Raw genomic sequence first — 15,059 nt, 5'->3', positions numbered from 1 at the left:
TTTCGGCTTGTATACTAAAATTATATGCCAAAATAAGTGGACCGTGTTGGTAAACCTATACATCACAGTGGGACCCTCAAAGTCCCAGCCTGTTCTGAGATCGGGACAGGCGGGACAGTACCTAATCGATTTACATCAATTAGGTCTATAATATACAAAATCACTTCAATAGGACCGTTCAAATCATTTGATAGATCAACAAAATAGACAATCAAGATCTTCGGTATAAAAGTTGGTCCGAATAACGATTTCTGCTACATGTTTATTAAGGCCTGATGGATCACCTGTGGTTAGGTAGAATCCCTTTGATTAGGTGATCATAACCATCCCATCACCTGTGCGCTTTTATTATGAAATAAACAACTAGTACTAATATTACATAAAATTTATTTGCAGCACCTTGGCTTAAGTATAATTACGGAGTTAGTAATGGGGTATTTGTACCCGGGCAAGCCTATTGCTAACATGGCTTTCAAATCCTATGGCATGGTGAGCTTGATTCATGCCCTCTCCTTCCTTTATGTTCTTAAGCAAGGACACTACATGAAGATTCCTCCAAGATCAATGTTCATTGTTCAGGTACGTATGATCTACCATGGCTAAAAACATTATTATATATTTCTGTATTAGGTCTAATGTAGAAATTGATGTGCAGGGCCCACTCTGATATTCTAATGACATCCAATCCATCCATGATTTACACCTTTGTTTCTCTCCTGGAGCCCCAAAACCACGCTGATTGAAAAATCAGGACCAGACTACAATGAACGGTCAGGATGGAAATGAACAACATTAAAAACCATCATAGTTGTATGTGCGCCCACTGATTTTTAAATCTACCCAGTCGATTCAGAAGATAAATCCAACCAGCATTAATGGACGCCCAAAAATTTAAGCCATTCTGAAACCCAGGCGAGCCAAAATTTTTTTTTAAAAAAATGTGGGGTACAACAGGTGATTTTAATTAGAGGTTTTACTTTTAGGCATGAATTTATATGGTGTAACCCACCTGATTTTCTAGGTCAACATGAATTTTGGGACCCAAGGATACGAAGAGAGGTTTCACATGATGTACAGACTGGATGTCATTAGACCATGAACTTGTTTGTAAAGCATAAAGCATAAAGTAGAAACATTAGCTACCAGCGCATGGTATATCTAATCTACATGCCACCACATATGCCAACATGGTAATTAGGTGCAATTTCAGGCTGTTCATCAAGTGAGCCTCACCACCTAGATGTTCTCTCGCAAAATTCAAACCATTACATTCAGCAGGGACGCCTGATTGCCTACTGACACTACGGGCAGTGAGGTGGCTATTTTGGACGGTGCTCGGTGGACCCCACCATAATGTGTGTGTTTTATCCATGCCATCCATCCATCTTGGATGATAATTTTAGCTCATGAGCCGAAACATGAGGCAGATCCAAATCTCAGGTCGACCACACCACAGGAAAACAATTGTGATTGAATGTCCACTATTCAAAACTTCGTAAGGCCCACTGTAATGTTTATTTTCCATCTCATCAGTTGATTAGGTCACATATACCTGAATGAAGGAAAAACACAAATATCAGCTTCATCCAAAGCTTTTGTGGTCCCGAGAAGTTTTTCACGGTGGGCGTTCAATCACCACTATTTCTTGTGGTGCGGTACACATGAGATATGGATCTACCTTATTTTTATTTTTAGGCATGGAAAAATGGATGGACGACATGGATAAAAAACGGTACGTAAAGATTGCGCCCGCCATTAAGTAGTTATTGGCAGCAGCAGTAGGCAATCCACGCCAGGAGGATAGAAACAAGTGCAAAGGTTAGAAATTCTAGCCTAGTTTCTGCTGTACATATCTTTTGTAAATTGTAGCCTACTGGCTAGCCGACTGACCTGATTCTTGGGTCTGATATCTAGGCCGTGGGGACATGGTACCACCCATCGATTGGATAGACTAGATATTGTACCAATGTGCCTTGCTAGCAAATGCTGTGACATATACATGAGCTACCTTTATAAGCGCCATGGCCTTGGCAAAGCTCTACCTAGCTAATAATACTAACAGCGTGTTTGGTGGACACCTAAAAATGGGTTAATCTCATTTTATTTAATTCTAATTAGGTATTAGAGATCATGATTGTTGGTTGTCAATATCAATTTTAATCCTTACTAAAAAGTAATATGATTTTTAAAACATAATTAATAAAAAAATATTAATATTTTCACTGAATTTTTGAAAATAATTTCCTGTATGAATGAAGTCTATATGCATCAATGGTACAATATATATAAACAGATGAAAATTAAAACATTTGAGATTAGGAATCAATTATCCAGATAATATTATCGGATCAGTGTCCGGCCATGGAAACAATGAACCACCTGTTTGTTAGCAGTAGCATGGCTGAAAAGGTTTGGCACCACTTCAGTGTAATTTTTGGTATTGCCCTCATGTCAAATCAGCTGGTCCAAGAAAGATTGAACCAATGGTGGTTGTCGCCGTCTCCGGGGATAATCATAGTAGTGCGAAGAGGGCTAGCCCCATGTCTGATTCTGTGGGAAATCTGGAAAGCCAGAAATGCCATTAGATTCGACAGAAAGCAAGTCCCAGCTGCGGCCCGATAGCAAGAGTAAAGTGGTGGCTGGTTTGGCTTAACAAGGGGATTCCGACTCCTAGGAATCTGTCAATGCTCCATCGTCTATCCCTTAGAGACTTAGGGGTTGTCGTCTCAAGTCCTCAAAGGAATGAGTACACTATTGTGAAGTGGATAAAGCCAGAAAGGGGTTGGGTAAAATTGAATGTGGATGGGTTAGCTAGAGGGAGCCTGGGGATGTTAGAAGGTGGAGGAATTTGCAGAGGGGAATTCGATTATCTCATTTTCGCTTTCTCAAAAGGGTATGGGGTGGGTTCCAACAACAGAGCAGAGCTGCAAGTGGTGTACGATGGTCTCGCCGAATGTTTGAACCAAGGCTTACCTCAGGTGGTGGTCGAATCAGACTCGAAGCTGGTGGTGGACTCTTTAAATTACTTGTCCCAATCGGCTTGGAAGTGGAGGTATTGGTCAACTTGGATAGAAAGACAGAAGAAGAGGGGAATGATTCACTTTGTTCACGTCCCGAGAAAAGGAAATGCCACAGCAGATGGGTTGGACCGTTTGGGGGGCAAGCTCCAAGGGGACCTCTTCGTCAGATAGGCGTCGGTTCTCCCTCTCCACATTAGAGAGATATTTTTGTTAGATAAAGCGGGGTTGGGATATATTAGAGAATCTCTCATAGGGGAATAGTTTTTTTTTTTGGCTCTTCCCTAGTCGCCGTGTATAGGATTCTAAAAAGACAGGCTACCCCAGGAGTTTTTTCTGTCCGAGGGCAGCCTGAATGTCTATTGTCTTGTATAGTTTCCCCCCCATGATATGAAAATCTGTTCCAAAAATAAAATAAAATAAAATAATTAACCAGATAATATTAAGAACACACCTAACTTGCGAATAAGATGATGGAATTTAAATGCACTAGTGAGCTTGGTAGATTTAAATGCATGATTGAGATCGGTTGGCTATGGCGACAGATCAAACACTAGTGCTAAACTTCATGCCATTCACGATGGGTTACACCATTGTTTCCTCAGGGGCTTCTCCAATGTGGGGGTTGAATCTGATTCCCAGCTGGTTATTAATATTCTGAATGGGGACATCCAACCAGGTTACAAATGGAGATACTGGCTCAGCAGATTAGAGAATCTCAAACTTATGGGTCAGGTTCTCTTCCTTCATGTCTTCAGGGAGGCAAACTATCTGGTTGATGCTTTAGCCTGATTTGGTAGCGACAGCCAAACTTTTTCCTGCTTCAATAGATTCCAGATCTGCCCCCTCAGGTCAAAGGTCTTCTTTTCCTTGACAAGGTGGGACTGGGTGCGATTAGGGAGCGTTAACCCCTGTCCCCCTTTTTTCGCTGTTTTTGTAACTATTCCCTTTCTTGCTTTTCAGTGTAGTCATGATAGGATTGCCCAGTGATATTTTTCTTATCAATCCCAAATGTACATTTTGTTGATGATGAAATGAAATATAGGGCCTCATTTGCCCTCTTAATTAAAAAAAAAAAAAAAAATAAAAATTCCTACCCATTGAACCAGCTTAGCTTCGCTTCACATTTGAGAATTAAGGTGGTCCCAGGCAATGGTCGCAGTTACAATGTCTACAAAATATCCACAGATGGGGGTACTAGTGCAGTTTGGTGAGTCTGAGGTGTATTTTTGCTTCTTTTAGGTTTTCGGATGCATTGTTTGTGTTATATTACTAGTATGGAATGAGATTTAAAAGATATATATATATATATGTAGTCTGAGGTGTATTAATTTTTGCTTCTTTTAGGTTTTTGGATGTATTGTTTGTGTTTTGTTACTAGTATGGAATGAGATTTAAAAGATATATATATATATATATATATATATATATATATATATATATATATATATATATATATATATATATATATATATATATATATATATATATTGTGTGCGTGCGCGCACGCAGATTGTTGATCCATTTGAATATGGACGGTACAAATGAGACCTGGCTGAATTTTTTCTCGAATAATGTGGCAATAAATCTCTATATATTTTGTTCATATTAAATCTCAATATGTTTTTTCATTTGTAGACGATGGAATTAACAACAATGTGAAGAGAGGCCCTGTTATCACAAAAGACTGAAATAGGCTGTGGGTGTGACACATGTAAATCGCATAATAGATATGAAAGACAACTGATTCACAGCATGTAGTAGATTTATAACATGTCGTAGCCATTGAAGGATATTCAACTTCAGTAGAAAAGCTAGAGAAAGTGGATTAATTGTTTCTTGGACTTTCATAAAATGGGAGAAGCACCCACCAGATGGAGCAATTCGTAATTGAATGGTGGATTTCTACGCAGCTAGTCCAACTCGAGTCACTAAAAGCTTCGAGCTAGAGAGTACTAGAAGAAGAGAGTAGAATATCCTAGCTAGCAGTTTATTTAAGATAGTGAAGAATTCTATGAGCCACATAAAAGTGTGGCTGTCGAGGCTTATCCGTGAATTGGTTGAGGATATGTACCAAGTAAATAATATCACGTCGTGTGATTGTGAAATAAATGAAATGGCTAATGAGGCAATGGTAGTTGTTTGGATTAGGAATCATATTTCCATTGCAGTTGGTGAGGTTTAAATTTTTAATCTATGGGGAAGATATATGGTAGGACAAGCTCCAAGAAAACCAGTCTCTTCAAGAATCTCTAAGGCATATTTTCTTTGAGGAAAAAAAATGTCATGGTAGAAGTGTTCAACCTTAATGCCTAAAAAGAACTAGAGAAGACCAAGATCCCTCATTTTAAATGACATGAAAAAAAGGCTCTGAGGTCAACAATGGAGTTGATATCATTTCCAACAACGATGATGTAGTTATTAGATACAAGAACTGCAGTAAAAGATGAACTAGTTGATCTTGTAAATAAAAAATAATATGCCTTTAATTGGGTGGGGCCAAAGAGACTTTAGTAAAACCATTGTTGTGATGCTTGTTGCAGTTTATAGAGATTTGTTAAGATGACATACTCTTGTCTCCCCCTTTCGTGCAAAGCCAGGTGAATAGTCATGTAGACTTTCTTATATATTAAGATTACCATCTAGAAATGCATTATGAATATTTAGTCGGTGAAGATGTCATTTTTTATGGCAGTGTGGCCAATACACAACATATAGTAATCGAGATTTTACGACAGAAGCAAATGTCTTTTTTTTTTTTTTTTTTAAATAATAATAATTTATAAATGTGGAATATATTCAATAGAAATTGAAGCCGCGAGCGGCTTACAGCTCATGATTCGGCGTGGGCCGATAGCAAAAAGAAAAGGCGCCCCCCGCCCCATCGTATGACTATACATCTCGAAAACCATGGAAAAACAAAGACTAGGACATTCGAAGATTTCCTAAGCCCGTTTTGTCGAGAAAGAGGAGGCCCCGGACCGTGGGCGGAGGGCCTCCCAGGAGCGGAAGTCATGGTTTTGCTGGCATTCGCTATCGAGCCTGGCCAAGCCGTCTACCATCGAATTAGCCTCTCTGGGAGTATGGACAACTTGAATCTCCAATGAATGCGAGATGGACTCAATTCTCATCTTCCAATACTAGATGGGCCAGTAGGAGCTCTTACTGTTGGGCAGGGCCCGGATAGCAACCTTGGAATCGCTAGCCACTACAACTCTAGAGAATCCCAAGCACGCACATAAAATGAGGCCGTCCAAGATCGCCTTAATCTCCGCCCTTGGGCTAGTACCCACCTCATAGCCTCGGTAAAAAGCGAAAATGAATTTACCATTGTTGTACCTTCCTACACCTCCCCCACCCGATTGGCTCGAGTTGCCTCTACCCGAACCATCAACGTTGAGTTTTATCTAGTCCTACAGTGTTCTGTCCCATTTAACTACCGTCACCTTTTGGGAATTAGTGGCTGGGATCAGGATGTTAAGGGACTTCAGCAGAGAAATTGTGGACGCTTTGAGCTGCTTGGGGAACGACAGTAAACCGCTGACCCAGTTGGTCCAGGAGAAGACACCAGCGATGATATATTGGGTAGACGGAACTCGATTTTCATAGCGGTTAATATTTCTGCTTTTCCATAGTTTCCAAAAGATAAAAATGGGAATAATCCCTTTAAGAGAGGAGCTGTTGTTGGAACAGTGGGACGCTCTCCACCAATGGATGACCCTCCCTGTCACTGACTCTAACCCACGATTCGGTGTGCTGCAGCAGCGTGAGAAGAAATGCTAAACATTTTTGTCCGCACCTCCAGCAGCGAACAAATGATCGATGGACTCCTCACCGGGCCTGTGGGATTGAGAGCAGCTGCTGCATCAAGAAGCCATTCTAATGCCTTTACTTTGGATCCTGCTATCGACCGGGACCGCCTTGTGAAAAATTTTCTAGGCTAAAAGAGATAATTTTGGGGGTAGTTTGGGATGCCACACCCAACTTGCCCAAGCTTTCTTACTAGTACTAGTTCTGATGCTTTGGCAGGCTAAGATCACGGATAGTTCTCCATTGACCGCGTCCAGCTGGATGCGTTTATCATTAGCCTTCAAGGTGCAAATACCTTCGAGAATGATGTGGTTGATGGCTGGCTGGGCTAGGAAGATGGAGGCATTTGCTCTCTCAAGCCACCCATGAGGGCCAATGAAGTCGCTAACCTTAACGGGTTGAGGATCAACAGAAGCATGTTGAATTCTCCACTGACGCAAGGGCCCTAGGCCCGACCAATCCTCCTCCTAGAAGTTGATGTTCCCTTTACCCACCAGCCAACAAGACTTAGAGAGCACCAGTTGGAATAGATTTTTGATTCTTTTCCAGACAAGGGAGGCAGTGGAAGTGGCAGCATTTCTGGGGAGCGCGAAGGCTAGCGAATGAGACCGCTGGGAGAAGTCGGACTCGTATTTACCCTTGATGAATTTGCTCCAGCAGCTATCCTCCCCTTTGAATAGGACTGTCCAGGCTAACTTCATCTTAAAGGCTTTCATTACTGATTTCAGACTTCTCAGGCCCAGGACGCCTTCCGATTTGGGAATGGATAAGCTTGACCAATTTCTCCAATGACATCTTTTATTTGGGCCGTCCCACCCCCAGAAGAAGTCAACAAAGGACTTCTCGAAATCCTCCAGAATGTTGCAGGGTACCTCTGTCGCCGCCAGAGTGTGGATGGGGATGTTGCTTAAGACATGGTTGATAAGGGTGAGGCACCCTGACTGAGAAAGAATTCGGTTCTTCTAGTTGAGAATTCTGTTCTGAATTTTTTCAAGGAAAGGTTGGAAGTATGCACGTTTGGGTCTTCCGAGGAAGATGGGAACTCCTAGGTATTGGAACGGGGCTGACATCTTGGCGAAGCCAAGGATAGATGATGTTGTTCTACTTCTTGTCTTGGACATCACAGATGAAGGGATGAAGAAACTCTTGTTTGGGTTGATTTTTTAGCCTGAAATGCTCTCATAGTTGGTCAGGAATTTCTTGATCTTGCATAAGGAAGCTTTGGAGCCATTAGCAAATAGAATTGTGTCGTTGGCAAAGAGAAGGTGGGAGACCGTTGGGCAATTCACACGTGTCTTAAAGGGCTGGTAGGAGCCTCCTGCCACAAGCTGGTGGAACCCGCGACTTAGGACTTTAGCTCCGAGAATGAAGAGTCCAGGGGATATGGGGTCACCCTGTTTGAGACCCCTAGAGGACTAAAAGAAGCCGGCTGCTTCTCCATTAATAAGAACTAAGAACCAGCAGCCTGTCCAATAGCGTTCCACCATCGAAATTCAGTCTTGGTCGAAACCGAACTTGGAGAGGACCATCTTGAGAAAATTCCCGTTGAGCCAATCATACGCTTTCTTCATATCTAATTTCAGTAGAATGTTTCCTCCTTAAACCTTTTTGTTGATGTCTCGGAAGATTTCCTGTGCAAGAGCGCAATTTTCGGCAATAGACTTACCCTGCACAAAGACACCCTATTCTATGGAGACAATTTTGGGAAGGATCCTTCCCAACCTTGTCGTGATAATTTTGGAGAAAATCTTATATAGGCAATTACATAAGCTTATTGGTCTAAAATCAGAGAAATTATAAGGAGCACTTATCTTAGGGATGAGACAGATTAGCGTGGCTGAGAGAGCTCCGGGGATGTTGCCTCCGCTGAAGAAAAAGCCGGCTGCTTTGAGTAGGTTGGGGTGAATAATGTCTCAACATACATGATAAAAGGCCCCAGAGAAGCCATCCGGCCCTGCTGCACCATCAGCCAGGAGGGCTTGAACTGCGACGTGTAATTCTTTAATGGAAGGGGCCTGCAGAAGAAACTGATTGTCTTCTCTGGAAACTGATTGTCTTCTCTGGAAACTGACTATGGGATGCAATCCATCAGATCGCCCAGATTAGGCTCTGACTCTGCTTACAGAAGATTTTGGAAGAAGTTTATAGCAGCTCGCTTTAGTTCTGGTTGGTCAGTAATTTCCTCCCCATTATGCAGTTTAATCTCTTGGATCACCGATCTTCTTGCCTTGCTCGTAGTCGAATTGTGGAAGAATTTCGTATTACGGTCTCCTTCTACCAGCCAATGCGCTCTAGCCTTTTGTTTCCAAAGGATTTCTTTGCAGAGCTCGAGGTGGGACAGCTTAGCTCTAGCTTGTTGGACCGTATGATGGGCGAGAGGATTTGTAGACGCTTGGGTTGTTTCTTCTGCTTGGCTTACAGCTGCCGCAACGGTTTGAATTTTCAGGAAGATATTGCCAAATGTGTCTTTATTCTAGATTTTGAGGGCCTGCTTGACATTTTTCAGTTTATTGATGAGTAGCTGCATGGGGTCACATGAGGATGTAGTCGTCCAGGAGTTTCTGATGAGGTTATGGAATCCCACGTGGGAACACCACATCGGTTGGAATCTGAAACTTCTAGGGCCCGAAGATTGTGGAGAGGGAAAGGAAAGTAAAAGTGGGGCATGGTTTGAGTTATGCCTTGGGAGATGCTTGACTAGGAAAGAAGAGAAGCTGCGTAGCCAGTGATCATTGCAACAGCCTCTATCCAGTCTCGCCCAGGCCCTGGGCTGACTAGTTTGGTTGTTACACCAAGTAAATCGGTTACTTGAGAATAGGGCGTCAACTAGATCGACATTGTTTGGCCCCTCAGCAAATTCCGCTGCACTCCTAGCATCGAAAGAAGAAGAACCACGTCGCTCGACTTAGGAGAGCACAGCGTTGAAGTCGCCACACACCAACCAGGGAACGGTGCGGTGCAGCCCACACTCAGATGAGCTAACTCTGTCCACAGATTTCTCCTCAAGATTCTGGAGCACTTCGCATATACATAGGAGATGAATACCTTAACTGAGGTATTGTAGAGACTCACAGACAAGGTTAGCATTTTCTCAGATGCCGCAACAATCTGAGTGGATAGGAATGAGGTTAAGAATACTCGAATCTTCCCCCCATGGCTGGCATTAGAGCAGGAGGAGTGATATCCCCACTTTAGGCCCGTACTGATGCGTTTCTCGTCTCTAAGCATAAGTTCTAAGATTTCCAGCATGGCAGGACAAAGCTCTCTGATTAGCCTTTTAATTGTTCTAATCATGGGTGAATTCCCTACCCCGCGTGCATTCCAAATAAGGATTTTATCCATGGGCAAACCTGGAAGATAACTCGCCCCTTCACTTCAATGTTCTGAGTCTCCCATGCGAATTTGTTCCGGCCATTAGCTGTCTGCCTTTGGGCCTTCGTTTCGCTGGGCGCACTCCAATCATAAGAGATCTCCTACCATAATAGCTATAGGCAAGAAAAGAAAAGCAGGGGAGGGAGAGAGAGTGGGCGGAGATCCGGCGAAGCTCGTCGAATTTCTTCCTTTTCTCATGGAGATCTTGTCGCCCTAGCAATTGTCTCACGAGAAATACTTGGAGATCGATCGCGAGATGAAGAGATCTGACCCTTTGGTTGCTTCCGTCATTACAGCCTCTTCCATGGCCTTCATCTCTCCCAGAGATCGCCACGTTGCCAATCATCCTCCCTCAAAAGAGGGTTCTTCTTTGGGAAAAGAAGTGGGATCTTTTATCTGAACTTCTTATGAGAAAGAGAAATTCACACCAAAGTTCGACGGATTGAGATTCATCAAGACGTTGGTGACGGCACATAGATAGACGGAAACTGTTAGGTTTGGATGCTTTCGATTCTGGTTATTGGGAGGAAGATTGCTGCTGCAAAAGGCGTGGGTGAGAGCTCGTGAAAGCCTATGGATTTTAATTTTATTTATACTATTTGAAGGGTGTGTTTGTGAAAAGCTTACCAAGTTTTGTTAATCATAGTTTGGTTGCTTTCATGAAAAAAAAGAAGATAAGGAGATCTCCTACCACTTGGGTCAGATTGTTTACCCTGTCGAGAGGGATAGACTTCTCAGCATCCTGTTGATGAGGAATGGACTGTGATAGGCAGAAGCCCCTCCATGAACCTCTAATGGGGGCGCCGCTTGCTCGGGCGAGATAGACCTAGGTGAAGTTGAAGTAGCTTGAGATGTGTAAATGCCTGGGAGAGTAGCTGATACGGAGGCGGGCCTCTCATTAATGTCCATCTCAGATTCTAGGGCCTGTCGCGAGGAAGGAAGGGCATGTTCTAGCAATGTTGGAGCTATTAAGGTAGAGGTTTGTTGGGAGTGGGGTGAGACAGTCGGCTTGAAGTAGGGGGAGAGATCAATTGGCAGGTGACCCCTAATATCAAGGGTTCTTCTCTCCTTCATAGCATTCGAAGCCAAAATACGAGCATTGTCAGGTTCTTCCTCAAAGATGTTGCCAATTTGCAGGGGGCTATTACCTTCAAAGAAGGCTATTTGTGGCCTTGGAAGAGCTTGGAATAGGAGGGCCATACGCAATTGGGAGAAGGAATGTTGTCTGAGGGAATGGTCAGGTATATGCGCTACTTGATCAGCAGTTGCACACAGCTCTTCCTGCTGAAGAAGTTGTTGTTGTTGTGGGCAAGCATTCATGCCATTGATATGAATGGTAGGAGAGATGGAGTCCTCAGAAGGAGTTGAGGAAATGGAGGGTCTTGCTTCAATGCCCTGATTATTTTCCTGTGTGTTCGAAGGACGTTGCTACAGAGAGGAAAGTCAAGATTCGCTGACATGACTCGGATCGTTAGGGGGGGGGAGGTCTACTCAATGCTTCAATGGGGGGAGCAGGGTAATAAAAGGCCTTTTCCACCCACTGTCTGGTAGATTCCTGGCCTCTGTCCTGCAAGATGTTGAAGGTCTCAATAATTGGCCAAATAGTAAATTTTTCCTTACCACAATTAGTCCTCTAGGAGAATGTGTATCATTGCTCGGTTGAATGATAACTTTGATTCTAGCTGCCATTTGGACTAGGCCCAAAATCGAGCATCTATCGATCTCCACAACTTCTCCAAACATGCTGCCTAGTGCCCCAAAGACTGATTACATCCAGGCATGAGCAGGGATTCCATGAAGTTGAATCCATTTGCCTCCGTCTTCAGGCACAAATTTAGTAGACCATGCCTCAACTTTATCAATACCCATCTTCTTGTGGAGGGTCAAATCTGAGAAGAAAGAAAGAAGCTCCATCCTGGTCTTGAATATGAGGAAGAATTTGTCTAGGCCGATTCACGTTACATCACTGGCAGATGAAACATACTTGGAGTTTCTAAATTCTTAGATTAGGTTGATGATTTGCACCTTGCTATCCACTGCGTGAGCCACCAGGGCCAAGCTGAGCTCCCTTATCTTAAAGGCCATACTCTTATTGTCAGCTTTAACCAGGAATTTCTGAGGGGTTATAGGACGAACACTCTCCATGCCCATAATACTCTGTGAGGAGTTTGAACAAACACCTGGAGGGCGAGGGATAGGTGGGTCTTTCAGGGCTTGAGCGAAGGATCTGCGAACTAGCTAGGGGTCACGTGCCCTGAGCTCCTATTCCTTCTGGGAGTTTGTTCGCTGAGAGGGGATGCTCGGATCTATGGGAAGGGCTGGGCGGAAGTTGGACGCATGGGCCCTAGCCCATTGAATCAACGGAATCCTCCCGTCCACCCTTTTTTCCATTGAGGATACCCATTGCTGCTCTGGCCTCCTCTTGATCGCATAATCTAATGAAGTCGTAGCCTCTCGATCTGTTAAGGTGTTGATTCCAAGGAATAAACGCATCTGAGATTTTCCCATATCGCCCAAAAATTCTGACTAAATTGTCTATCGTGGTGTCGAAGGAGATGTTTCCTACGAATAGAGTAAATGGATGGTTGCAAGGAGGCTTGTGTTGAATCTGTTGCCATTCATCTGTAGCCATCTAACATATACTCCAGATGAAACAGTGCTAATTGAACACTCCCGACTACATCGAACTGCAGAATCTAATGAAGCAAATGTCTTATGGTAATTCAACATTTCCTTTTGATTATAAGCTTTGGCCATGAGACGAGCCTTGTAATGTTCAATGAAATCGTTGGAATTGTGCTTGATTTTGTAAACTCATTTATATCTGATGACTCACTTATAACTAGGTAATGGTATGAGAGTCCAAGTGTCATTCTTCTCTACGGCTTGGATTTCAATAGCCATTGTTCACACCATTTGGACTTTGGCAACTTTAGTGAAGGTTCTTGGTTTTGTGATAGAAGAAATATCAATAGAGAAAGCACAATGAGAGATAAGAGAGTTTATCTTAATATAAAAAGTTGGATAAAGAATGAGAACTACTTATTGGACAGTCCATTGGAGAGGAAGACAATGAGTTGGGATAAGAGAATGTAGTTAGTTAACAGTGGAGGTTATGAAGATCGCTTGACTGTTAACAAGTGCAAGTTGAGTGATGTGCTGTAAATTATGTACCATTAGAAGACTGACAAGGAACATCACTTGTGTTTTGAGAATATTGTGATGAGGGAGGCATCAAACTTTCAACTGAATCATCTTAGTCCCAAATGGGATAGGATATAATCAAAGATGGTGGATATGATATTGAGAATGAAAAGGGAATATGATTTCATAAAAATGATATCTCATGAAGTTATTATGCCCAGTGTTATGAGATCAAAAAGTTCTATATCCAATTTGTTTGTAAAGATAACCAATAAACATGCATTTTCTTTCCTATGGATCAAATTTAATTTGATCAATTGGCAATTAAAATTAAAGTATAATAGAGACATCAAAAAACCTTGAAGTGTCTGGGTTTAGAGTGAAAAATGACCTCATATGGAATGCAACCAGAATAGAAAGAAATTGGTATTTAGTTAATGAAATAGGTGTCTTTAACTTTGCATTGTCCCTAGAATGAAATAGGCAAGTGAGCTTAAAAATGAAAAGTTTGTGCGACTTTTAAGAAATGATGATGTTTGCATTGAACGATATTATTTCATTATAGGGTAACAACTATGTCACTGAATCACATCATTTTCTCGAAAGAAATGATAAATCTCTAATTTAATCCCATTATCACTACATGCTTGTTTTATGACATGATTAAATTGAATTTTAACCAAAGCAAAAAATGATTTGAAAGATGTAGTGTTTCTGACTTATGACACATAAGATAAACAAATGAGAGACTTATCTAAATTTGGCCACTTCATGGTTTTTTAACAATTGAGACCTCAGCTTGACTTGTCATTGCTACTGGGTTAGTAGATGAGTGTTTACTATTCTTATAGAAATGTTGCCATGGAGGATACCTTTGAAGAACATAGCATTTATGGATAGTGTCCTACCCAACAGAATGATCACAAGTAGGTCTTACACATCGTGAGCTATGGGAATGTTGGTTCTATTGTTGTTCAATATGGGTGGCCACATGTGTAACAAACAACCCGAATTCGAAGTGTTGGGCATGCTAGAGTCGTACTCGAATCCAATCGATTGAACGCTTGTGGCTCCAGGTGTCGAACTGGTTGTATTAGGATCAAACTTATGAATGTTGATATGACTATTCAGCCACCAATTGTTACAATGATCAGGTGATTTTAGAAAGGGATGATTAATCCTTTAAAATGAGATCCAAACATAAGGCTAGGTTGCTAATTTTATTAGTTTGAGAATATGAACAATACAATCAATTAGAAGAAAATAAACTAACGAGAGAAGAAAATCAATACTTACGACGGCTTTTGCTGACAAATGGCCTTGGAGAGTTACTAGATGGTCGTGAGACGACCGTGGTATGCAATTAGCAAGATGTGATTGGCGATCTACCAAGTAAGAAGTCAGTGACCAGGGGGTCTAATGATGAAAATCGTGGATATTTAATCCACTCTTGGGGTGTATTATAGTGATGGCGGTGGATAGTAGCAAATATAAATTAAATTAACGATTTCAGACTTATTGTAGGGTGGATGGACAAAAGTGAAATATCTAAGTTAAGAAGCTAAAAACTAAGGATAGGCAATGTAGCATTGTAGACAGATTGATTATGTGTGACGATGGTATGAAATTCTTATTCGATATATGCTTTTATAGACTTGAAGAGGCGGTGGTCGTGCTGAAGTTTCCTTGTGAATATTTGATTGTGTAACGGTTGTG

The 15,059-nt window shown here is 42.0% G+C and overlaps 1 protein-coding gene across 1 annotated transcript in view; it reads left to right on the top strand.

Annotated features, from left to right (window-relative positions):
- LOC131217321 (oligopeptide transporter 5-like) overlaps positions 1-15,059 on the top strand; it is a 37,329-nt gene that overhangs the window by 18,630 nt on the left and 3,640 nt on the right. The window contains exon 6 of the mRNA XM_058212233.1: positions 397-579. Coding sequence (XP_058068216.1) covers positions 397-579 — 183 coding nt within the window. The remainder of the gene's footprint in view (positions 1-396; positions 580-15,059) is intronic.

Source organism: Magnolia sinica, chromosome 10 (genome assembly GCF_029962835.1).
Source record: "Magnolia sinica isolate HGM2019 chromosome 10, MsV1, whole genome shotgun sequence".
NCBI classification, from domain to species: Eukaryota; Viridiplantae; Streptophyta; class Magnoliopsida; order Magnoliales; family Magnoliaceae; genus Magnolia; species Magnolia sinica.
Note: the sequence above shows the minus strand (reverse complement) of the source record. Positions and strands in the feature narration are given on the sequence as shown.